Source organism: Prionailurus bengalensis, chromosome A2 (assembly GCF_016509475.1).
Source record: "Prionailurus bengalensis isolate Pbe53 chromosome A2, Fcat_Pben_1.1_paternal_pri, whole genome shotgun sequence".
Taxonomy (NCBI): domain Eukaryota; kingdom Metazoa; phylum Chordata; class Mammalia; order Carnivora; family Felidae; genus Prionailurus; species Prionailurus bengalensis.
This window is the reverse complement of record NC_057348.1, coordinates 147,009,739-147,035,843: the sequence shown is the minus strand read 5'-3', so window position 1 is coordinate 147,035,843 and position 26,105 is coordinate 147,009,739. Positions and strand designations below refer to the sequence as shown.

At 54.9% G+C, this 26,105-nt stretch overlaps 1 protein-coding gene across 1 annotated transcript in view; it reads left to right on the top strand.

Annotated features, from left to right (window-relative positions):
- The first annotated feature begins 2,871 nt into the window (after positions 1–2,871).
- PODXL (podocalyxin like) overlaps positions 2,872–26,105 on the top strand; it is a 53,670-nt gene continuing 30,436 nt past the window's right edge. Inside the window, exon 1 of the mRNA XM_043590476.1 lies at positions 2,872–3,213. Coding sequence (XP_043446411.1) covers positions 3,147–3,213 — 67 coding nt within the window. The 5' untranslated portion in view covers positions 2,872–3,146. The remainder of the gene's footprint in view (positions 3,214–26,105) is intronic.

Below are 26,105 nucleotides of genomic sequence, written 5' to 3'. Positions count from 1 at the left end.
ATGAAAAGGACTTTACCAAACCTGCACTTAAGAGCAGGGTCAGCAACATGACCAAATTGCATGTAGAGCCCATAATCATGTCCCCTGACTTGGACGGGAACCAAGGGAAAAACCATTTTAAACCTTGTGCCTGTGTAGTATCTCCTACCTGGTGTTCATGTTTGCATTCAGTATCTGTATCTGTAGCTGTGATGTGATATGTTGATCTGGGTGGTCTGAAAAAGTACAAGTTGAGTAAGAAAGACCCCCATATTAAGAAGTTTAACATCTAGGGGAGCTAACTCATGCATGAATATAACCAAAATGTAATAAATCCCAGAAGGATTGTGGGATAGCATTTATAAAGTGCTTTGAGGTTGATGGGGGGTGGGAGGGAGGGGAAGGTAGGTGATGGGCATTGAAGAGGGCATCTTTTGGGATGAGCACTGGGTTTTGTATGGAAACTAATTTGACAATAAATTTCATATAATAAAAAATAAACAAAAAGTAAAGTGCTTTGAGTTTCCGCTATAAACTCAGGTGATCTGGGCCAGCGAGAGCTTACAAGTGGCAACAAGCTGCTAAGTAGGACCAAGGACACAGGCCAGTTACCTGGGGACAGATCTGCTCACTGACCATAGGTGACCCATAAGTCCAGCCAGCCTCAGGCCTCATTCCTGAAACTTCTATTGCGCGTAAGGTGTGTGTGGGGGTGCTTGGATACTTGGGGTCCAGAGCATTCTAATTTTGCAGAGTCTTCAGTAACAAAGAGAGGGTACCGCTTCTTAAACCCAGATGTCTGCTCTCATTTAAAATTTTTGGCAATCTGGTGATGGGACCGATCCCAAATCGTGGGGATTTAAAATGCCCCAAGTTTTGAAATATACATCCTCCCGGTACAAAACTAACACGTTCCTTTCCTGGTTTTTAGAGAAAATGACTCACTGAGTGCAAAGCACTGTTCAAATCAGAGAACATACAATGCAGATTTTTTAATTCCCAGTTTTTTAATTGTACTGCTTGGTCTCAGAGAAACAAGCTTTTGTTGACATGGATATTAGAGGAACAGTACTAAAATACACCGAAGATGGTCACACAGCCCACGGTATTTACAGGGAACACCCTCTGTCTTTCCCATATGCTGCGTGGAAAACAGGGTCAGAACGATCCTGCAGAAACTTCCCGATGAAAACAGCATGATCAGCCGTTCCCAAGGCTGAGCCTGGCTCCGGCGGAACCCCAGCTAGGGCTCCAGCGCTCCCTTCGCTGCTCCAAAGACTTGGTGCCAATCCGCCGGCGCCTGTGTGCAGCCGACAAGAGGGGCACGTGGAGTCCAAGGTCCCTAGAACGGGGCTAGGTACAGGGCACCCCCCCCACCCCCCTCCCCTCCTAGACCCCTCAGAAAGATACTCCGGATTATCAACCCAGGAGTCTCGTGAGCTAAATCCAGGCTGCCCCTGCGCCCTCCCCGCCCAACCTCCAGGGTTAATCGCCCCTCCCCCTCGGGGTCCGCTTCACCCCACTTCCCCCGCCTGGCGCCGCGGAAGCGCGTCCCCCCCCCCGCAGGGGGTTCCAGGACCTGCATCACCAACCGCCCCGACAGCTTCCGCAAAACACAAAACAACAACAAACAACCAGGGGGTTCTTCTTTGTTCTTTCACTGGGTTAACTCGGTTTTTGGAACGCAACTCCCACCTCCATCCCAAGTAAGCAGATTTCTCTCACCTTCTCTTCAAATGCGGGCCGCTTCATTCTGTGTTCCCGGCCCAGGGCTAACGTCTCGTTCCGGATTAAATCTCATAGCAAGCCTCTGAGGGGGGCGGTGGTGTCCGTATATTACAGATGCAAAAAACCTGAGGTACCAAGAGTACCTTGCTTAGGGTTTTAGCTACTAATTAGATGGGCACAGCTGGATTAGGAGCCCAAATCGGGTTTGACCCCAGAGCCCTAAATCTTTATTGCTGTTCTTTACACACCGAGAATAAGAATGATAGCTAATACTTATTGAGCACTTACTATTTGCCAGGCACTGTGCAAAGGATTTCTCCAACCTACTCTCAGAGGCGGGTATGCCACTTAACCACTTACTGGATCTTGAGCAAGTTTCTTAAACTCTTCTTGACTCAATTCCCTCTGCAAAATGAGGCTAAAAATATGGCTGCTGTAAAGAGTAAATGAAATAATAGGGGCAAAGCTCTGAGAACACAGACGGACACATATTAATCCCCCCAAAAGTCCTATTTATTTATTTTTTTACCATCACCTCAATTTCACAGGTGAGGAACCAGGCTTGGAGAGATTAAGCAACTAGTTAGCCCAGATTGCTCAGTGCACACTGCAGCGTGGACTTGCTCGGAAGTGGTGCGGCACGCGGGCCCGCCCGCAGGTGAGTTGCACCTGGCACCTGGGAGACTCGCTTCTCGGGAGTTGGAGCACCGTGCTCTGCAGCCCTGAGGCCTCGAAAGATCCTTAGCGCACGCACGAGGCTGGGGGTCGCCACGCTCCGGATTTGGGCGTGCGAGGGCCCTGGCGGTGTCGGGGGTCCCTCCGGACCCCCTCAGAAGCACTGCGGGCGACGCCTGTGTGCCAGGGCGAGCTCACCAGCGGGCGAGGAGCCGTCCGGCGTCAGGAGCCGCCCAGCCGCCCCGCGCACACACATTCACCACCCCGCCCGCCCGGGGGCCGCTAGCCCGGAGCCCGCCGCCAGCCCGCGCTCCCCCGCCCGCCGCGCTCCCGGGCGGAGTTTCCTCCTCTGCTCATTGTTCCCGGCCCAGCGCCCGCCCCGCCCCGCCTGCCCCACTGCAGCCGCCCGCGCGCTCCTGGGCGGCGGGGCGGGGGAGGGTAGGGAGAGGAGGGGAGGAGGAGGGGGCGGGGCCGGGGGCCGGCGCGGACGGGACGGGAGTCGCCGCAGCCGCCGGCCTGGCCCAGCCGCTCAGACACCGCCCGCGACGCAGCCACCCGCCGCGCCTCCGCCGCCTGGCTCCGCGCCTCAGTCCAGCTCTGCCGCAGCGGTCGCGAGGAGGGGCCGCTGGAGCGCGACTCGGGAGCCCCGGGTCATCACCCGGCCGCCGGAGCCACAGCCGGGCCTCCCTGAGCGGCGCCCACGCTCTCGCTGTTCGGACGCTCGCACCCGCAGCCACCTGCTCCCGGCCCGAGGCCAGGACACGATGCGCTCCGCGCTGGCGCTCTCCGCGCTGCTGCTGCTGCTGCTGCCGCCGCGGTCGCTCTCTAATGGTGAGTGGTGGCCCGGACTCCGCTGGGACCCCACCGTGCGGGTGCGCCCCCGGCCGGGCCGCACCTCGTGGCGCGACCTGGAGCAGCCCCTGTGCTCGCCTTTCGCTGGGGGCACACGCGGAGCCCTGACCTTGAACCATTCACGTCCCTTCCGAACCCGCGAACACTGCAGGTGCCGGGCGGGAGCGCGGATCGTCCCTGGTCTCCATTCGGGTGGAGTGGGCGGTGGATTGTGGATTGTGCTGGGGCAAACCGAGGGGCGACAACCCTAAATGGGTTTGCGGGCAAATAGAGCGGGGAGTTGGGGCATGGCGAGGCTCAGCGTTTTCGCGGGATCTCCCCCCCCACCCCCCCCACCCCCCCAGGTCTGGTCACTCTTTCTCTCCGTTTTTGGAGGGGATGAGCAACGGTATTGTGTAGTCGATGATTCCAGCAAAACAGCAGGCTGGAAGCTCACGCGGAAGTCCCTGAAGCAGGTGACAAGCCTCCAGTAACAGCTCAGGCGGCTGATGTCTTCTGCGTTTGCAGAGAGGTTTTTTTTTCGAGCAGTGTGTGCAGTTCAGCCCACCTGAGCCTGTGTTGGGACAGGTACAAGGGGAGTAAGTGGACCTTCCACAGTCTCAGAGTCACCTAGCTGAGTAGGACCCCTGTCTCCTTTGCCACCAAAGGAACTGCTCCCTTCTTGGCCATGGCCAGGAAGGTGAGACACCCCCCTCCCTTTTATAAACAGGAACTTGTCTCCTGGAACAAGCTTGGATGCACGTTAGAAACAGCCCTCCTATTTTTTTCTCAAGGTGAAATGTTATCCTTTGGGGGAGACGGGTGGCTGCAGACTCCTCCAAGAAAGTGTCCCAAGGCCCCTGAGAACAGCTGGAGGCTCGGCCCCAGGAAAGAGATGAATTTCTTTGTGGCCCGCCTGAGCACATGTCTGCCGCGAGAAAGAGTGGGGGTGGCGCTCCTACCCTAGGTAGGGCCAGGAAGACTTTGGTGACAGCCCAGAGAGGGAAGGGACCTTGCTGCTGGCAGGCGCTGGCATTTGGGGCTGAACTCTTAGGGCAGAGTGGGAGGGAATGGCTGTACAGCCTGTTCTCTGCACTGCATGGAACCGTTCGTGGTCGGGGGCTGGTTCTCAGAGGGCAAACAGGTGTGAGCACACTGCTCTCAGAGGGCAAACAGGTGTGACCACTCTGTGGTCCGTGGCCCTGAGGCTCCACCAGCTTGGCCTGTAAAAAGGAAAGGGCACGGTCAGTGGGCAAAGGTGTTGTGCCCCCAAAGGGTATTTTGTGGTGTGAAGACTGGTCTGAACAGCTCTGAGGGTGACCGTCACCTTGGATTTGTACAACCTGCAGGGCCGAGAAGATGCTGGAGTGTGGCCACTCCTGAGCCCTGCTCTAAGAGCAGCCAGACTTCAGCATGGGTCTTGACGTGCACCTTTTTGGAGCGAGCTTCTTAGCACCACCTAGAAAGGAGATGGGTTGTGTCAGGAGGGATAGGCTAGTTTCTGGTGCTCCAGAGCCTAGAGACTGAGCTGTGAGGAGAGGCTGGGGGCTGTTGTGCACTAAGAAATGCTCCAGAGCCACCCAGGGGAAAGCTCGAAGCCTAGCTTGCTGCTGGCTTCAAGGCTGGGATTGCCTTCCCCAGCATCTGGGCACTGCCCAGAAACTGCCTCTTTCAGGAAGCCCTCCTCAAGTCTAGCACAGGGCAAGGCACGTGGTAGGAGCTTGATACATGTTAAACAAGTGTGGTGAACAGGACCATACTCCCATCCCCCCCTCCCCAGCAAGTCTCTGGGCCTCTCCAAGCCCCCAGTGCCCAATCCCTAAAATGCTAGTGCCATATATAATAAAGGGATAAAAGGAAATACTTTGAAACATGTAAAGCACAAGGGATTATTATAGTAGTAGCAGTAAAGTTTATTTATTTATTTTGAGAGAGTGCATGAGAAGGGGGGAGGGGCAAAGAGAGAAGAAGAGAGGGAGAGAATCCCAAGCAGGCTCCGCACTGTCCATTCAGAGCCTGGAACTCAGGAACCATGAGATCACGACCCAAGCTGTAATCAAGAGTTGGACACTCGACTGAGCCATCCAGGCGCCCTTATTATTATTTTTCATACCTTGAGGCAGAAAAGGCTGAGGGGTGCAGGTGTGGTGTTCAATGGCTGCGCTGAATTTCATACCCTCCTATAGGGACTCCGTAAGGACTGTTCCATCTCTGCCCTTCCAAAGGTGGGGCCGCCTGGGCTGCAGTCACCAAGGATGGTGTAACCCCCGACGCCGTTGGAATACCGTGATGCCATTGTAAACAATACAGGATTATAGTGAGTCTCCTCCACAAAGGAATTACCCCACCCAGGTCCCCTGAGAGCTTACCTTTTAATTAACAGGGGAGTCACACAGCCTACAGCATAAGCAGCATTAAATCCAGGGGGCCTGACAGTCCATGAGACTCCTTTTCGTACTTTTGGTTTGATATTCATTTAGTGGAACCACATGGCAAGCTGTAGGAATGGGCCTCAGTTCCCTTATCTATAAGATAGAATAAAAGAGCAGAGAGCACCTCTAGTTTCATGTTATATAACATTTCTGGGGTTTTCTGGCCCGTTATCTGCCAGCTGAGTCGTACTATCAATCTGATTGAGTCATTCCATGGGTGAATCCTGGAGAGGGAGAGGCAGCTTGGTGTGGTGGAAAACACTCAGGGGCACCTGGGTGGCTCGGTTGGTTAAGCATCCGACTTCAGCTCAGGACATGATCTTGCAGTTCATGAATTGGAGCCCCGCATTAGGCTCTCTGCTGTCAGCTCAGAGCCTGCTTCGGGTCCTCTGTCTCTGTGCCCCTCCCTGCCCCCACTGCCCCGTCTCTCAAAGTTACATAAACGTTAAGAAAGAAAGAGAGAAAAGAGAGAAAGAAAGATAGATAGATAGATTATGGGTCAAATAGACCCCCGGAGACCATAGACAAAATAGTGAACCTCTTTGAGCCTTGGTTTCCTCAGCTGTAAAATAATAAAGCTATCTTGCAGGTTGCCCTGAAGGTGGGCGATAACATAGAATGAGCTTGACAGTGTGCCCAACTACTCGAGGTCGGAGCTTAATAAATCCTGGCTGTGATGATTACTCAAGCATATTAACTGAGAACTTGATTGGTCTGGGGCAGCTGAGTGTCAGGATTCTGCTAATGTCTGTGGGAATCAATGGATAGGTAGTTGCAAAGACTGAAGCCTTAGTGCCATAAGGTGTGGGAAAAGGAGGCACGTGGAAAAGAAGTGGTAAGGTGTGGGTAGGGGTGACCTAGGCAAAGCTTCCTGAAGGAGGTGGGAGTTTACACAGGGGTTTTAAGATAAAAAGGGTCACGGTGGGGTGGGCTAGCTGGGGCTGAATGAATTGCCGCTGGAGAGGAGACACGGGCTAGGGGTCATGATATGGGTTCTTGAGGTGGGGAGAGCTGCAGGAAGGCCATGGGGAGGAGGTGAGTTTTCAGAGCCCGGGGGGAAAGTTCTGTGGGATGAGGTCAGGGCATGGTAGATATTCCAAGCATGGTCCTGCTTTGGGCATGGCTCTGAGGCCAGAGGGAGCAAGCCATGGGGGTTGGGAGCAGACTGGGCTCAACAGGTGAGGGGCGAAGGGGAGCGGTAGGGGTCACAAAGGCACCAGGTGGTAGCTTTGCCCAAGCTGTGGGGTGTGCTCCCCCCCCCGCCCCCGAGGAGGGGCAGAGGGGAGGCACGTGTTGGAGGGGTGTCCTCTGGCAGGGAGCAGGGCACAGAGGTGGGGCAGAGGCACGGATTCTGAGCCACATCTGCCTTTTCCTCAGGTATCCATGTTTGAAGGGAGAGGAGGGGCTCCTGCTGGGTGGGGTTTGATACCTCTGCCCTTGGGAAGCTGAGAGAGGAAAAGCCTCCCACCTGATTCGAATTCCTCTGAGCAGGGAAGACTAGAGATTTAACCCTGGTTTACACCTGTCCTCAGGTATCATCTCTGCCAAGAAGCCTTCCCTGGTTTCTAGATGGACACAAATTATGTTCCGTGGTCTGTTAGGGTCTCTTGCAGCCTGTGGGGAGCCCCTCCAGGGTAGGGGCCACAGCGCATTTATCTCTCCGTCCAGGGCCCCAAGCAGCAATGGGCACTGAGCAGTTAGTTGCTCAAAATTTTATCTGCACCTTTCAACTGAGGGGAGCCCGGGCCTAGGCCCTGGTTTCAGGCTTTTGGAAAGGGAAGCCGTAGCCCAGCTCACATCCTGGGCAATGATGCTGGCCAGTGAGCTCTTTCTGCAGCAGCCAGAACTGGCAGGAGTGACTGCTGAGGGTTGGGGCTTCGGGGCTGGGGATCCAGGACCTGACCAGCGGCTGCTGTGGGGACAGCTTGGCCAAGCTTAGCTCAACACCCTCCACTCCTGAGGGAAGTGGGAGGAGCTCTATGGACAGCTCACTGCACTTCTTGGGAGGGGGGTCGGGATTTAGATGGTCCTACCCTAGTGAGAGCTTGTTCTTCACATCCTTGGTGCAGAGGCTCCGGGAGCCCTCTGCAAGTTTGCTCAGTGGAAGCTCCGTGCCAGAGAGAGAGTGACCCTCTTCTGCCCATACCCCGCTCAGCAGCCCCAGCCTGAGCCCCAGCCTGCCTAGAGACTTCCTCAGACCTAGAGGCCAGGGAGCTCGTCCCTCAGCTCTGGGCTCACTTCCTATTTGTGCTTTAAGGTATGACGCAGGGCCGGGAGCTCAGTTGGTGGGTTTTCCCTCACATTCTGTTCCCAGGAACAGGGGTGAATTTGCATAGAGTTTCTCTTGTCATGGATCTTGTCAAACAAGGTTGCAGATCTAGGTTTATGACTCTGGGCCATACAAGCCTCGTGACTGTAGGTATTCTCTCTCTCTCTCTCTCTCTCTCTCTCTTTTTCTTCCTTCCTTCCTTCCTTCCTTCCTTCCTTCCTTCCTTCCTTCCTTCCTTCCTTCCGAGAGAATCTTAAGCAGGCTCCATGCCGAGTGTGGAGCCCGACACGGGCTCCGTGCTAGTGAGATCATGACCTGAGCCAAAACCAAGGGTCGGACGCTGAACCAGCTGAGCCACCCAGGCGCCCCTGTAGGTATTCTCTTAAGGAAAGCCTTCAAGAGAATCTCCACAGAAGATCCATTGCAAGGAGTCTCTTCATATTTGCAGTAGCATTTACCATTAGATTGCTACAAGTAGGCTGTTCAAAATAGAATTCAACTGGCAAAGGGTAATTTCCACGCTGCTTCTAAATAACCTAGAAAATCACAGAACACAGAATCCTAGAGCTGGGAAGCCTTCCGGAAATCATCTTCTGCACCCACATGTTTTTCAGATGAGGGAACGCAGACCAGGGAGTGGGTTCACTTGGCCAAGTCCTAGTGACTCCCAGTGAGATGCATGTGCAGCCATAGAATGTAAGAACGGGACTGAGCCTTTCTGTGCTAATTCCCTCCCGGGCACTGGAGAAACTCATTAGAACCCTTTCTAGAAAGGGTTTTGTGAAGGTGAAAACATTATACTGTGCCCAGACTCTCCCCATCCCTCCGCCTTCAGGGTATGTTGAGAGTTGGAGCTACTTTATTCCCCAGGAGTTAGGCTCTCCTGTCATGTCATGTCACAGTGCGGGCCACCATGCTGGCCACTCTGTACGTCTGTCTCCCATTGCCTGTGAGCCCCAGTAGTGACTGTAGCATCCAGCCAGAGTCTGGAACGAATGAGTGGGGTGCTTACCTGGTGCACAAATTCAGCCCTCCTCACATGCCCCCCACCCCAAGCCCTCGTTTGGCTCTGGACTGTGGTCTCACCCTGTACCACGATAGTAATGGCTGGCGCAGACCCTCAGCTTTGCTTGGCCTCTTGGCCACCCATCCTCCCTCTGTCCCCACCCCTTTCCCTGACAAACCACCGCCACCCTCTCTTCCTTTGTAGCCTTATCCCCCTCGGGTCAGCCACCTCGCACTTCCCTGCGGCCAGGGCGCAGGGTGGCACCCTGTCCGCCAATTGTCATGGCCGGAAGGCCGTGTGCCTCAGCCCAGGGGGAAGAGAATTCTGACGAATGGCTGACTGAGGCTTGCCATGCAGCCCCAGGTTGGGGTGCTGGGAGACACGTGGGCTGACCAGGAGCCCAAACTGTCTGGTCTCGAACCTTTTAGCGCTCTGACCCAGGTCAACGTAGAAGGGACACTGGGGAGACCAGCCCTGGTGAGAGGGGCACTTTGCAGGCCTCACACCCCTTCTTACCTGAAATTCATGGAGTGCTGTCCAAGGGCACCCTCTGTCCCCATCCAGTCTGATTCCCATGCCGACTTGGCTTTGCACATCCTCTCTGGAGCCACAGTCTTCAGCCAGGATAGCATGAGGTTGTCTTGGGACGGCTTTTGTCTCACAAACCATTCCAGAGAGGGGAAACTGAGGCATAGCACTGAGGACTTGGAGTAGGTGACATAAACAGCTTTTCCCCCAAATATCCACGTGCCTCACTCCCTCATTTCTGTTAGCCACCATCTCAGAGAGAGCTTCCAGGCTGCTCGCATAACACACCCTCCTCTCCTTACTCAGTGTATTTTCTCCATAGCGCTTATCACCTGATGCATGCTCATTTCTGCCTTTGTGTGTCTCTCTCTCTTGAGTAGACTGTAAGTTCCATGAGGGCAAGGTCTTCTGTTGTTCATTGCTGTAGCCCCAGTACCTGGAACAGTACCTGGGAAATAGTAGATACTCAATAACTGTTTGCTGAATGAGTGAGTGAGTGAGTGGCCGAGCTGGCTTAGAACCCAAAGTCTTGTCTGCTAGTTCTGAGCCGTCCACTTGCAAGGCTCTAACCTGGTTCCAGAAGAAGAGAGGCAGGTGGCTGGTGAGACCAGCCCGGGACGTGGGAGAGACGGTTGCCTGGGCACGAAGGTGGAGCAGGACTTCTGAGGGCAGGGGTGCTGTGGGAGGTGCAGCCGCCTCATAGCTGCTTCTGGCCACCTCCCCGCCCCCAGAGGACCCTTCTGTTGAAGATTAGGGCTGCTGGTTGTTAAAACTTAATTTGGCTGCTCTTAGCAACTAAAAAATAGTGGACTGACCAAGACAGAAGTTGTCTGTCACTCACGTGAGAGAGAGAAGTTCAGAGCGCTGGGATGGCGGTCTGTTCTGCCATCATCAGCATGCTGCCTCATGGTCCAAGCTCAGCTATCAGGAGAAAAGAACAAGAAGCCTGTGGCCCCTCTTTCGAGGGCACCTGCCAGAAACCACACACAACACTTTAGTTACATTTGTTGAACAGAACTTGGTGCTTGGCCACACCTAGCTGCAAGGGAAGCAGGGAAGAATACTTTGATTAGGGAAGAGTATTTTTTATTTCAGGTACCCATATATATGCCTAAGCAAAAACCAGTGGTTCAGTGATAAAGAAGTCAGAAAGAATGGATATTGGAGTAGGTCACTGGCAAACACTACCACAGGCTAAGTCCCTGAAAACCTTGGGTTTCTCTGCAGCTGCCCTCAAACCTCGTCTTGCCAATCAGATCAGCTCTGCTTGCGTGAAACCCAAGTAGTTGTCCGCCATGGCCAAAGGCCTTGCCCCCGCTCTGGCTGAGCCATTTTCAGCTTATCTGTTGTCTTTTTTGTGGCTCCAGCGTGTTGGTGTACTGATGGAGGGTTTCCTTGTAATGCGCAAAGAAACCCAGCTCCCTCCCACACAAGCCCCCTCGCCTTGAGCTGCACTAGTGTCCCAGGGACCTCCGATGAGCAGGGCTTCCTTCAGGGCTGCCCCTGGGGCACCTACTTTCTCCCACTGCCCTTTGAATGGCAAAGAAGTATTTCTACACTCTATCCTCCCCTTCCTAGGTCAGCAGGGGCAAGTATGGGGCTGAGGGAAGTACTGTCTTAAATGTTTGGTCCATGGGGCACCTGGGTGGCTCCATCGGTTAAGTGTCCGACTTTGGCTTAGGTCACGATCTCAGTTTGTGGGTTGGAGCCCCGTGTCAGGCCCTGTGTTGTGCTGACAGCTCAGAGCCTGGAGTCTGTTTTGGATTCTGTTTTCCTCTCTCTCTACCCCTCCACTGCTCGGGCCGTTTCTCAAAAATAAATAAACATTAGAAGAGATTAAAAAATAAAATAAATATTTGGTCCATGGACACTCCTGAGAGCACCAGCTGGAGGCCAGTGGCTTTCCAAACTGGTGGAGGTACTCTATGGAGCTGTCGTGGGGGCCACTGAGAGGTTGGGGTACACACCTAGAGAGGAAAGCTAAGAGAAGGCCAATTTGGGGGGGGGACTTTTCATCCCACCCCTCTTTGCGCATCTCCGTTTTTATCTGTTCTGTAGGGTAGGTCTCCACATAAGAGTTCCTCTGAGAAAAATTGTGCTGTCAAGGAGAAGAAAAACTGAAATCTCTCGGCATGATGCGCCAGGATGTGAAGTTAGAAGCGTGGAGTTTAGCCTGGGCTTTGGCACTTGCTGGCCTTGTGGTTTCAGACTTGTTCCTTGGCCTCCGTTTCCCTGGCTGTGAAATAGGTATAATGCCTTCCTCTGCAACTGTGGGTGACACACTGGTGGTGCGCCTGACGCAGTTTGGTTTTACTTCTTTTACTGGCTTTAGGTCTAGCCCAGCGTGCGATATGATGAAGCAGACCTGTTCCCCCCTCCCCACCCCCCAGCATGTGCCATGACCTCTCTGCGCTAAGCTTTTGCCCATTTGTTCACTGTCCCACAGCCAGGCCCTTCAGGACGAGGGCCCCGGTTCTGAGGCTGTGGTAAGCCGCACTCCCAGGAAGGGGCTGCAATGTCCACCCCCCTCCCTGCCTCCCAGTTCCTGGTTCCCACCTGGTGCTTCCCACTCCATTTCTCAGGGACGCTGCCCTTTCACCTTAGGCTACAAGTCAGACGGGTTTTCCTGAAGCCACCAAGGCCCTGATCCTGGAGCCCCTGAGGTTCTGGCCATCACGCTGTGAAATGGAGGGTCACATCCTACTGCTTTTTTTCTGGATCGGTGTCCCTCTGGCTGCTCTTTCTCCACTGCCCCTGTGCAGGCCACAGATCTGAGTATCACCCTCTAAATAGCTTCCTTCCTCCTCCTCCAGCCCTCCCTGACTCTAGCACCAAATTCACTGTGGCACCATCCGAGCCGGGCAGCGAAACCTGGTGAAGGTCTTTATATTATATATAGCCTCTCTGCACTCCCCTTCAGGGAGGAGGGGAAGCAATCCAGCAGCAAATATAAACCAGGGAACTGAGTATCTCCTCCCGGAGGTGAGAAGTGGGAGGAAGATAGAAACTACTCACCGAGCTGCATTTGACTTTCTGCACCGTAATCCCCAGGGGCTGGTGCTCTTGTGTCTCACTTTACCCCTACGGTAAATCAGGGCTAGCACCCCACTTTTTTTCCTTTGGTCTTGTTTTTTACTTTTAAGTCGGTAGAATAAGCTGGGTCTCAAACTGTGCCCAAAGAGAACACCAGTAGTCCTCAAGATAGTAAGAGTTCTGCTCCCCGTAAATGTTTGATAAATGAATAGAAAGTTTGTCGTGAGTAAAAGAGACGCATGATCCAAAAGGTTTGGAAAAGGCTGCCGACTCGATTCCCCTTCTTGGAAAGTCAGTGCCTGTTAGGATCTTAAATGCTCCCAGATGCCCCTTACCGAATAGCCTTTGCTTAATTCAGCGTCCTCCAAATGTACTTTAACCGTGGAAGCAACCTTTCCTCCTCCTTTTTAGTAGAACATCCACGAACATCTGGTGGGGGGAAATACGGATATGAAGATAGAGGGACTGCCTGCCCCAGTTTGCCCAGGACTGAGAGGTATCCGGGGATATGTGACTCAGGGCTAGAACCCACGCAGTCCTATGTAAAGACCGGACCACTGGGTGTGTGCGTCCAGTCTGGAGCTTTGCTAAGCAGGACCTTCTGGAAAGGGAAATGCAGCCTGACAGCGCCCTCCTTCCTGAGGGGATTTGTAGGAAACCACATGGAGGTTTGTGGCCAGAATAAAGGCTGCTTGTACCAGAGTCAGTGTAGGGAACTGGTTCCATTCCAGGCCAGTGGCCCTGCATGGGTGCTTAATAACGGTGTTGTTTCTCAGGTAGGAGTTGAAGGCATTATTACGAAAATTGTGGGTGGGTGTGTTTTTGACGTTTGATCTTTCCACTCAGATGGGGGCAGACGTGGCCTGCTGGTTGATTCTGGCTGCTTTTTTTCCTGTTGTGCCTCTGCTCCTACTGCTTTGAGTCCCTGTTCCTGACAACATCACAGTTTCTGTTTTAAATCCAGTCTGAGGCTGTCCCCCTGTCCCAGGGGCTTGGAGAAGGGGATTCCCAAGGCTGTTCTGCCAGCCAGCACTGCCCTGGTGGCTCACCCGAGGCAGTGGTGCTGGGGCTTTGTCCTCAACCCTGGGTAATGCCGAGCTCCTCCACCTTCGGGCTGTCATTTTTCTGGGAGCCAGGGAGCCAAATGGTGGAAAGGGGGTGACTCGTTGGATGGAATCACCGGCTTGCTCGTGCTTTTCGAGCTGCTGCCAGCACATCATACACCCTCCCAGTGGCGGGTCAGTGGGCGTGGGGTCCCCTCGCTCAGGCACATGTAGCTCCACACCCCAGGCGTAGGGGGCGCTGCTGAGTAGAGCGCGGCTGGGTCTCAGCCCGTCCCTGCGCGCGGTAGCCCCGCGCTATGAGCCCAGTCCCCAGCATGCCCCCTTCTCCTGGCCAGGCCACCGCATCTGGAGACCCCGGAGCCCCACACGGAACTACTTCTCACCCTGAGCTCATACTCGTTTTCAGCTTCTCGGTGGCCACAGTGGACATTGGAGGGCACGTGCTGTCGACAGCTGGCTCCTGGGGAGAGGCAGGGTGGGAGCTTGTCCACAGGCTCTCATTCTCCCCTTGGCATCCCGGGAGGTTGTACTTGGCTGGAAAAACAGTTTGGCTTTCCTCCCAGGCACCAGGGAGAATCTGGAAGCCTGGTCCTGACCGCACAATATCACATCTCTGAATTCCATGAGCTCTCTCGGGCAGTCACGACAGCACACCAGCTATAGCTGCCCCCAGCGCCTCCTGTTAATTAAGCTTCAGTGTACATAAGTGTGTCTGTGTGTATGGGGGGTGACAGCAGGCATAGGGCAGATACCCAGGAGGGTCCTGTGTTGGGTGTTGAATAAAGGGCAGGGAAAAAAAAGAAAACGGGTTTGTAAGAGGAAGATGCTCCCTCCCTCCGGGGCCGGGAGTCCTCCCTGTGGGCCTCAGTTTTCTCATCTGTGGATAAGGGGCTGTGCCCAGCCGCCAGTTATGCAGGGCGGTGGACTCAGCCGCATGTTGGCCCTGACTGCTCGGTAGCTCGCTGCCTCTCTGGCCCCTGCTTCCCCAGCTGCTTCCTCAGCGGAGGGGTGGACATCAGCTCCTTTTCCGGTTGCATCTTTAGGCATGATGTCATTACTGTAAAAGCAAAGACCAGTCTGTAAGGGAAGACGAGAAAGGCAACAGTCTCTGGGGGCTAGTATCTCCAAAGTCCTGTGGCCTTGGGTTGTGCCACACTCCAGAGGATTGCACCCGTTTTCCAGATGGGACATCCAAGGTGGGGGGATGGTGGTGAATTACCCAGCCACGAGCTAAGTCTCGGAGTCTTGAGGTTCCAGCTAGCTCCTTCCAACCTAGGTATGACTTAGTGCTCTGGGCCTGGGAGCGGCCAGATGAACTTGGCCTGGCCATCTGTACCCCTTGCATGGTGGCAAGACTCCTAACACGATAAAGAGCGTGGAGAAAGAAAGGGGAGATGGGAGCATGGGAGGCCAAGGCGTAGGGGATGGTTCTTCCCCTGCCTCCACCCATTCAGGAGCCCCAAGTCTGACTTTGGTGTCAATGTTGTGTGACCTAAGCAAAGCCTTGGCCCTCTTTCCTGACCTGGGAAGTTTCAGAGGGAAACATTCCATTTTGCTCGAAGTTTCTTCTGAAAAGAAGAGCCGTGAAATCACCGTGTGTGCGTGCGTGCGCACCTTCCGTCCCCCCTCTGATGTAAGCCCCCTTGACTACTTTTAGGGGATGAATTTTCAGCTGCTTGGACACCTGGCTCCAAGCAGGCTGGCCCTGGGATTCTTGATTCACTTCCCAAGGCGGCGCCCCGTAGGAAACCCCGCTTCCTTGACGAGCTCTAACATCTCAAACGCTGGGGGACAACTTGGCTTTGTTTAAAAGGAACGAGGCTTTTAACTTTCCCCCCACCACCGGCCTTGGCAGGAGGGGGGGGGGGCAAGAGAGCCAGCCCTCAATTGTTTAGCTGTATTCATTTATGAGGTTTGTTTGTTTCTCTTTAAGCAATACTCCTACCAGATCCCTACTTCCCCACAGGCAAGCGGACCTCCTTTGTCTTTAAACTCCAAAGAAATCTAGATTTTTGAGCTTAACAGGGGAGTAGTCCTGTTTTTCCCCGTTTCTTAGGGCCAAGCATAGTCTTGGGCGATGGAGTTTAGACTTTTTTTAAATTGTTTTTTAAAATTTTACTTGGGCGGGGGGGAGGATGCAAGTGGGGTAGGGGCAAAGGGAGTGGGAGAGAGAATCTTAAGCTCCAACGCAGGGCTCGATCTCAGGACCCTGAGAACACGACCTGAGCTGAAATCAAGAGCCACCCAGGCGTGCCTTGGCTTTATTTTTAACTTGTTTTGCAGAGTAAGTGGGGTTTCAGGTGGGGAGCCAGCTAACCTGAGCCTTAGCTCCCCTCACCCCAGCACACACACATTTCGCCTAGGGAACGTGTACTAACGTGGATTATTCTGCAGCAAGAAGGATGCAGGTGTTATTCCTGGAAGGGGAGAATTCTCTCCAGGACAGAAAAAAAAAAGTTTGGAAATTTGGAAGGCTGTGCTTGCTGCCTTAACCTTCAGCTTCCAGCAGGCGGAAACTGGTCATTCCCGGGGAAGTTCACAGGCCCCATTTCACAGAACTTTCTCATTCGGCTCATAGAGCCCACTATCTCACCTTCTATTTGGGACTTCCCTCTGGCTTCTGGCCCTTGTTTGTTTTCAGCCTGGAGCGGAGACTGGTCCCTGGTGGAGGTTTCCAAGGGCGGTGGAGAAACCGGTACGCATCTGGTTATTTTCATGGCTTCGGGACCGGGAAGGTGGCGTGGGAATGACAGCGTGCTCCCTCAGAAAAATATTTACCAAGGTTGTTTTTGAACTGACCACCGAGGGAAGAGTTGGATTCTGAGTGTGCGCAGGCTTTGGCCGGAAGCCTGCGTGTGCCCGAGGGTTTAGAGAACAGTAGGTGCCCCGGGGGAAGCGGTGTGGTCAGTTGCAAAGTTGATGAGGCATGCGTGAGCCGTGGTGGTTCATTGTCATGGGTGCGCCTCCTGTGGACAGCCGGGGCTGGATCTGCTCCTGCCCCCACTGCCCCATAGCCAGTCCCCAGTCTGCTCTGTAAAGAGCACAACGGTGGGACCTTCCCAGAGAGTGTGGGAGACGCATGCAAAGCTCTCAGTTCAGTGTCTGGCCTGAATGATAAGGCCTCAGTAAGTGCAAGATAAAAGCTTAAGAGTGATACGATAAACTGGTTTGGATGGGGGGGTTTGTAGAAAATGCCACTGCGTGAGGAGGGAGGAAGTACATACTTGTGTCCTGTGGTCTCAGACCTGACGCAAGCCCAGGGGGACGCGCGGTGCCCCACCGGTTCCCAGCCCTAGCGTGCACACATTTGTGTCTCCAGCACGCAGGAGGGTGTTGGCAAGGTTGTCAGCCTGGCTTCCCATCCAGCCAGACCTGCCCCTCTGCAGATTTGAGGTATTTTGACATTTCCCCCCAAAGCTTATACATGTTTTTAAGTGCTCATTTTGTTCCAAGGTAGCTATTTCTCTCTCCCTTGGCTGACAAGGCTCCAGACGCCTCAGGCTCACACAGGACCTGGGGTTCACACCCCAGGGCTCGCTCTTTTTGTGCATCATACACGGGGACCTTGAATCTGATCCTAAAGATGGGCCACAGGGCCCTGCGTTTCCTCCCCGGAGCACCGCCCTGTTGTCCTGACCCTTGTACAGGAGCCCTTCCTGGAGCTGGCGAGCTCAGCTGGCTGGGCATCACCCCTGCCGGCGCCCAGGCCAGGGGGTTGGCGGCTGCTGGGCACGCTGCCTGGTCAGACAGATCAGGATTCACATGGTCTGCAGCAGCTGAAGGGATTAGGAGGCCCTGGGAAGGGTATTGTTTTAAGGAGGTTAGCCTGTCTTTCCAGCTCAGGAAGAGCCCCAGCCCCTTTCCTGGACAGGCTGGCTGCCCTCACACCAAGCCTGAAACACCTGCCCCAAACCTCCAGGGGTCAGCACGTGCACACTCCTCATTAGGAATAGCAACGACAGGTGGCTCAGAGGCCGGTAGCAGGCCCGGAACAGGGACATCCGGGTGGGTGGAAGGAGGAACCCGGCAGGGGCAGCGGGGGCTCGGGGTAGAGGCAGGACTACAATCTTGGGTGGCACAGTTGACCGAATTCCAAGCTCTCCTCATACCTCTCTGCCTCCAGCAACAGAATTAGAATAATGAGTAATCCAAAGAATGTATTTAGAAGCTTCCTGCTGAGGAGCTCAGTCCTGTACAGGATGGGGGTGGGGTTCCACCCTCTGACCCCCACTTGGAGAGCTTCTGATGAGGGTGGGGTGGTGGTGTGCAGTCAAGTCTGGCCCCTCATTGTCATTAGGGGGGACTGCCGAGGTCATCGGAGCCACCCCTCCGTGAATCCTTTGGAAATCAAGGCCTCCTGAGGCTGGTCCTCCAGGGAAGCAGGAGAGAGCACAGTGCCCCAGAGCCCCTGAAAGCCAGATCTGAGTGACAGCTAGTCGGCCAGGGTGTGGGTCTGGGACGACCAAGCTGAGTGGAGTGGCTGGAGATTCCGTCTGGGTGCGGGATGTGGAAGCTCAGGAAATGGGGCCTGGGGCTAGCAAGCATTCCGGTTCCTAAGGACCCGCCGTGTCCACGCAGCTCAGCCTCCCAGCCTCTGCACGGAGCTGTGTGCAGGGCAGGCAGATGTTCCCCCAAAGGCAGGAGCTGCAGTGTTCATGCAGAGTGACTCCGTGCTGGGAGCCACCCGAACACCCATCAGCAGTGCAATGAGTGAGACATGGGGGGATGTCCACACAACAGAGAACAAACAGTCCACAGCGACGCGCCGTGGGAAGGATGAATCGTGCAAATAAGATGCCAAGGGAAAGAAGCCAGACCTAAACGTCAGTAGTGTGGGATACCATTGATAGACACACAGTTAGCCCGGGTTTTTAAGTCAGATGAGAGCTTACCCTTGGGGGATGGGGAGTGACTGGAAGGGAATACGGTGGGCTTCCAGGATCCTGCGTCCTGTTCTGTGATCTGGGTATGGGGTGTGTTCCATCAACACTTGTGATGGCTGCAGTTCTCTGAATGTATGTAATTCTTTTTAAGTTTCTGTATTCATTTTGAGAGAGAGAGAGAGCGCGAGCAGAGAGGTGCAGAGAGAGAAGGAGAGCGAGAATCCAGGCAGGCTCCATGCTGTCAGCTCAGATCCTCATGCGGGGCTTGAACCTCCCAAACCGTGAGCTGAAATCAAGAGTCGGTCACTGCTCAACCGACTGAGCTACCCAGGCACCCCTGAATACACGTAATTCTTGACTAAAACACTGTTAAGATACAGGAGGAGGGGCTGTTCTCTGAGGATCTCCTGATCCAAGCCAGCAGCCCAAACCCCAGGCTTCCAGAGAGTTCGGAGGGGGGGCCCAGGGAGAGAGGCTCTGTGGACCAGGAGCAACCAGCCTCGAGGGGAAGAGGAAGGAAACCACGTTAGGTGCACTGACCTGCGTGTCTGCTGGCCGACTTCTACCTTGGCCGTTCCCGTGAGGGTCAAAGGGAGTACGGTACTAGGCGGTCCCGAGCTTGGGAACACGGCAGGCGCCTGCTGGGGATGGGTGCCCGACAAGTTCCGGTGCGAGGAGCCCGGCCAAGGCCCCTCCCACGATACCACCAGTAAATGGTAACAAACAGGGCCGAAGAAGCGGGGGCAGGGGTCCCTCTGTAGGGACCACCATGCGCGCTCACCTCTCCGATGTCTGTTATTGGACTGTGGTGCTCTCGCATTTTTTAAGCCCTCCTTTTCTATTACTTGAGTAGGTAGCAGTTTAGGTGTTTCTGCTTGTGGTATGAATTGCAAAACCTTTTTGCCACCGTGGTTTCTAATAGTCTGCTGGTACAAGTGGCCCTCACTGGGTCCTTCGGGGAAATCACAGAGGCTCGTGCACACGAGGCGGCGGCGGGGGGGGGGGGGGGGGGGGGCGGTGGTGGTGTCTGCAAACTACAGCTCAGGTGCCTGCATTTGTCCCTGCAGTTTTAGTGGGACGCGGCCACAGCCATGTGCACCACACATACCGCCTGTGGTGGATTTTCTGGCTACAGTGCAGTTGAGGCCTAAAGCAAGGTCTAAAATATTTACTCTCGAGCCCTTTGCAGAGAAAGCTTGCTAATAACCCCTGTTATACATTACTGTGTCACGATGTCATCGTTCCACAAATGGAAAGCAAGGCCTGAGGAGTGTAAGTGGCCCCAGGCTGAGAAGCCGCCCGAATCAGCACCACGGGGTGCTCTGGGAAGAAAGCTGGTCCTCGGCTGACTGCGGGCCTAAGCCGCCTGACCCTTCAGTCGCTGTGGTGCTGAACAGGTCAGTTACCTTTTTTCACCTCCGTTCCTTATCAGAAACTTCCGGAGTTTTTCAGCATTAAGCGAGCTACCACATCAAAGCCCCCCCCCCCCCCCCCCCCGCCCTCGGTTGGCATGAGGACATTTTAATATGTGAGTTCCCCACCTTTAAAAAAACATTTTTTTTTTAATGTTTATTTACTTTTGAGAGAGAAAGAGAGCACGAGCAGGGGAGGGGCAGAGAGAGAGGGAGACAGGCTCTAGGCTCTGAGCTGTCAGCACAGAGCCGGAGACCCATGAACCACGAGACCATGACCTGAGCTGAAGTCGGACGCTTAGCCGACTAGGCCACCCAGGCACCCCAAGTCCCCCACCTTCTTAAGGGCCAGACACTTATCAGGTTCTGTCATCTTCACACACACCCCTCAGGGTGGGATGGGGAAGGAGGCCGAAGGCATATAGTTTCGGTTCACGGAGGAGGAAACCCAGGCCTGAGAGAGAGGCACACCCAGCGTCTCTCCCCCCTGGTGCCCTGTGCACCCCCATCACGTGGTCTCTCATGCCAGACGCTGGTCCCAGAGCCCATGTAGCCTTAAACAGCTCTCCCTGAAGGGAGCCTGAGGCTGCCCGGACTTGCCCTGTGAGGCTGTGGTCTGGGGTTGCTGTCAGGGCAGAACTGGAGGCTGCCACCAGAAAAGCCCCTCCCTCCCTCACCCCTGCTCTCATTTCCCGCCCCCCCCCCCCCCCCCCAGGCTTCTCTGAGGAGGTGAGGAAACACTTCCTGGAGCAGGAAGATTCCCACTTATCCCTTCCTCTTATCTGGGAATTTGCTTGACCATAGCCACCCTGATGCTGTCACCTTCCCCTGCCCCTTCTCCTAAGAGGCTGTGCTGCCCTGGGAAACCTCGGAAGAGACCCAGTGGGTCCGAGGATGCCTTGCGTCCACCCTCCTCTGTGTCCAGGCCTGTAGAGATGTGAACACCCCCAGAGGGGGAGGCATGCGGACGGTGTGGCTCTGTAACCAGGGGAGTTGTGGCCGAGGGCGTAACTCCGGGCTCCCAGAGGGTATAATCATTTCTTTTTTTTTAAAATTTTTTTAATGTTTGTTTATTTTTCGAGAGAGAGAGACAGAACGTGAGCAAGGGAGGGGCAGAGAGAGGGAGACACAGAATCCAAAGCAGGCTCCAGACTCTGATCTGTCAGCACAGAGTCCAACACGGGGATCGAACTCACAAACTGCGAGATCATGACCTGAGCCAAAGGCAGACGCTTAACTGACCACCCAGGCGCCCTGAAATTGATTTTTTTTTAAGTTTATTTATTTTTGAGAGAAAGAGAGCATGAGCAGGGGGGAGGGAGGGAGGGAGGGAGGGAGGGAGAGAGAGAGAGAGAGAGAATCCCAAGCAGGCTCCGTGTTCTCAGTGTAGAGCCTGAACTGGGGCTTCAGCTCCCAAACTGTGACCTGAGCTGAAATCAAGAGTCAGACGCCTCACCAACTGAGCCACCCAGGGGCCCTCTGAGTACATGCTCTTAACCATCACCCCATACTGCTTTCGTGGAGGGGAAGGGAGAGGGTCACAGTGGGACAGGGCAGGGATGTGTGTAGGCTGGAGCTGGCCACCCGCAGGCTCTGGGCCACACTGTTGGTGCAGGGAACAGGAGAGAAAGGAGAGTTGTTGGCTTGGGGAAGAAGAGGTGGGATGAGGTCCTCTGGCCGCGTGCCCTCCCCTTCAGGGAGGAGAGTGCCCAAGGGAAGCCTGCCTTTCTCCACTGCTGAGGGACATCCACGCTGGACAGTGGCGGCCCTCTCCTGCCCAGGGAAACAGCCAGACGGGGCCCCACCCTGGGAGCGAGTGTCGGGCAGGCCAGCTGAAGCAAGCTGATAAGGGCAGAACAATTCTAGATTTGAAGAATGCCCGGAATTATCTCCCTTGAGGGGGCAGCTCTGCGCCCCTGTGGGAGAGGCAATGCCGAGGAGCCAGGCCCGATAACCCCCTGGGGTGCTGTCCCGCTGTCCAGAGACCCCAAGAAGGCAGGCTCATAGTGGGGCCAGCAGAACTGCCGGGGTGGGGGGCCCCGGGGAGGGACAGGGAGGCTGGACCAGAACCTGTGGCCACACGTCTGCCTGGCCACTCAGCCTGAGTGGGGTGATGAGGGCCGGCCGGCCCTGGCCTTCCCTAGGCAGTTGAGGCAGCTCTTCCTGCTGTTTCTGGTCTATTAACCTCCATCCGAGCCTCTGGTCTTAACTCGGTTTGCAACAGTAAGACACCACAGACTGGGTGGCCTAAGCATCAGACATTTGTTTCTCACAGTTCTGAGGTTGGGAAATCCAAGACCGGGGTGGCAGCGTGCTCGGGGGGCCCTTTTCCTGGCTTGTAGATGGCCACCTTTTGTGTCCTCACTTGCCAAAGAGGGGCGAAGCTGTGTCCTTCCTCGTGTAAGGACATTACTCCCCCCTGGGGGCCCCACCCTCATGACCCCATCGAACCTTAATCGCCTCCCAAAGGCCCCCGCCATACCATCACATTGAGGGGTAGGCCTTCAACCAGTGACTTTGGTGGTGGTGGGGACACAGCCGGTCAGTTCATAGCACCCCTTATGCCAGGCAAGTTGACCAGGTGCATTTTGGGGGCCCTCAGCCGAAGAAGGGGGCTGTTTGGAGGGGGTACAGAGAACAGCCCCAGAGGGACCTGTGGCAAAAAATACCATGCTACCTGCTCCCTCACCCCACCCCCCAAAAAACCAACTTTAAATCCTCAAACCTGTCATCATCACCCTATTTGGACAAAGCATCTTTGCAGATGTAACTAATAAGCTAAGGATCTTGACGTGAGGTTATCCAGATGGGCCCTAAATCCAATGAGGGGCTTCCTTATAAAAGAGACCAGGAAAAGAGGTGACAGCAGTGTGACCAGGTGGCAGAGATTGGCCCGTGCCCCCCAGAGGCTAGAGAGGCAGGGAAGGGTCCCCCTTGGAAACTCCAGAGGGCCTCCAGAACCGTGACAGAATACATTTGTTTTTTTTTTTTTTTATTTAATGTTTGTTTATTTTTGAGAGAGAGACTTGAGCAGGGGAGGGGCAAGAGAGGGCCTGAGAGGGCTTGAGCAGGGGAGGGGCAAGAGAGAGGGAGACACAGAATCCAAAGCAGGCTCCAGGCTCTGAGCTGTCCGCACAGAGCCCGACGCGGGGCAGGGCTGGACCTCATGAACCATGAGATCATGACCTGAGTCGAAAGTTGGACACTTAACTGAGCGACCCAGGCACCCCTACATTTCTCTTGTTTTAAACCACTCAGTTTGTGGGGATTGGTGTGCAGCCAGAGAAAACTGATACAGGTCCCAAGGCACAAAGAGGGTCTGGGCTTTACCCAGTACCCAAAGAGCCAAGGCTCTTTACCCAAAGAGCCCAGTGCACACCTGAGGAGAAAGTCGAAGCTGGTTGGGAGAGGTGAGGGGAGTCAGCCTTCCTCTTCCCCTCCCTGGGCTCCCAGCCCAGGGCTCTGACTGACCTTTCCCAGTCGCTGTCCTCTGCCCACTGCCCACAAGCCCCTTGCTGATGCCGTTCCCCCAGGTCAGGCTCCCCCATCCTCCCCAGCCCCAACCAATGCCTGCTTGGGACCTTTGGGGGGTGGGAACAGGGGCTGGCTTTCTTAGAGCCATAGGGACGAGCATTTATAAGGGATGTGGCTAGGGCAAGTGAGGAGAACGTCGTAGCAACCAGCCTCCAAGGACAGGACCCATATTGGGTCAGAGGGCAGAATCCAGAAGAGCCTCTTGGTGGAGGCAGTGAGTGCTGAACTGAGTAGGAGGTGGGAGATAGCAGGGAAGGATGACCAGATAGGGCTGAGGCAGGGGACTGGTGAAGACCTGTATGGAATGAGGAGTGTGTGGGAGCACAGAGGTGGGGACATAACACGGATGAGCCCAGAGGAGCGCAAGGGAGTGAGTGTGGTGTAGAGAGCGGGCGTCTGAGTTTGGGGCTCCCCAAAGCTCCCCATCTGCCCCACATCGCTCTAATTCCCAGCTACCACCCAGAAGCAATAAACCCAGAGCAACATGGGCAGCAGGGTTTGGGGTCTGAGAAGGGTGCGCTCTAGCAGGCTAGGAGGGGCTCAGACTTCAGCCAGGCTGCACCTGCGGCAGCATCTGGCTCCTGGGGGTGGGGGGATGGGGGTGGGGTGAGGGAGGCTCAGGAAACCGGTGGCACAGGCTGGAAAATGAGTTTTGAGGTCGGTCAGTTCTTGGAAAGGGGTGCCCAGAGGGCAAGGCCACTGGAGCAGCTGGTTAGCGTGGCTCTTGTCACAGCAAAAGCAGACCTACCTGTGCCATGCTTAGGGAAGTGCCTCCACGTCTGCAGGCACCTGAGAAACCTTGTCGCTTTCACAGATGTGCTTCGTGGGGGATCAGAGGCAAAACTGGGATGTGAAAGCTCAGATCTCCGGATTCCCAGTCTGTGTGCTTTCCTTTATTGCTCCAGTCCCGGAGGACGCCAGCTTACCCCACCTGGTTACTGCCATTTTACCGTGCCCCCCCCACCGTCCCCCCTGCCCCTGGCTTTTTGGTGTTATTTCCCTGGAGATAAAAGTGTAGTTGGGGGTGATGAGCTGGGGGTAACAAAGGAAGGAGGGGGTGGACGCTGGTGTCCAGGCCTGGCCCTCCCTCCCATCTAACTGCCTTCCTGCCCTCCTTCCATACGCCCTCTTCCTGGGGCATTCTTTCCAGTTTCCTTTCTCGCTATTAATAGCCCAGAGTCACCCCAGGTCTGTCAGTGGCCAGGAACAGGAGGAAGCAGGCCCTCACCGAAGGCTGGGAGCAGCCTTCTCCTCTCCCCAGGGGAGCAGACAGGCCGAGCCTCGCCTCCCACTCTCCCAGTGCAGACAGGCGTGCGGCCCCCTTCCCCTGCTCATTTCTTTCAAGACCCGCTTCACTGTCCTCTCCTGCTTGCTCTTATCTCTGACCTCTTCGGCACCCCTCCCTCGCCGCACCTCCATTTCTTCCTCTCCTTCTTAATTCTGGGTGACCTCAGTGCCCACCCGTATCAACAGCGAGATACCGTGGCCTCCCACTTTCTTGACGGTCTCCCATCTCTGCTGTCTCACACCCTGTACCTTATCGCCGCCACAAACTACCTCCTCTGAGATCTAAGCATTGCGTTCTTTGATTGCTCTTCCTCTGCCGTCCAGTTCATTTGCTCAAGTACACCCGTACTTGAACCCGTACCTATACGTAATGCTCGAACCTAGACAGCCCGTCCTAGTGACCCACCCCCTCCTCGTGGGCCCCCATCTGTCCATAAGGATAACCCTCCTGTCCTTCGCCATTCACCATCATAGCCCGACCTCACAAATATCAAGTCCCTTGCACCCTTTCCCGTCCCTGTGCTCACCTAGCAAACCCCATTCCCGGATGGACCCCGCCTCCATTTTTTGCGTGCCCACACCTAAGGACTGGAACACTCCTGGGGCAAAGTCACGCACTGGCTGATGGGATTAATTTAAAATGTGTGATTCCAGGCCTCGGTTTGGCACCAACTACTACTTGGCATTCGTTCTTTATTTCTCAAGGTGCAGACGCTCTGACCAGCAGCGGCAGAATCCCCAGAACTGGTTAGAAATGTAAATTCTCGTGCTCTATCCCAGACCTGCTGAATCAAAGTCTGGGGCTGGGTTCTGCACTTAGGGTTTTAACAAGTCCTCCAAGTGATTCTGATGCTCATTGAAGTTGGAGAACCCTTTTCTAGTAGGCTGTCTTTTCCCCTTTCCAAAACGAGCGTTGCGTACTTTTTCCTTCCACGAACTTCATCTGTAACAGCATGACTTGATTGAGAACACTTACCTTTCTGCCACCAAAATTACAGACGCACTTAGGTCTGTGCCCATCTTTTTTCCATTTCCAAGGCAGAAGTGTCCGACCTTCTAACGAAGGTCAGGTCTGCGGGGGGGCGGGGGGGGGCACTTGGGATTCACACGCTTATATCCCCTTCCGTATCTTAAGGATTCAAAGGGACAGTAGAGAGGAAGCAAAACAAAAGGAGCTTTCTTTTTTTTGGTGTTTGTTTATTCATTTGAGAGAGCGCACGCGCGCGCACACATGAGCTGGGGAGAGGCAGAGAGGGAGGCAGAATCGAATGCAGGCTCAGCGCTGTCAACACAGAACTTGATGTGGGGCTTGAACTCACAAACCATGAGATCAGATGCTCAACCGACTGATCCACCCAGGCACCCCTAAATTTTTTTTTTTTTTTAACATTTACTCATTTTTGAGAGAGAGACAGAGCATGAGCGGGGGAGGGGCAGAGAGAGA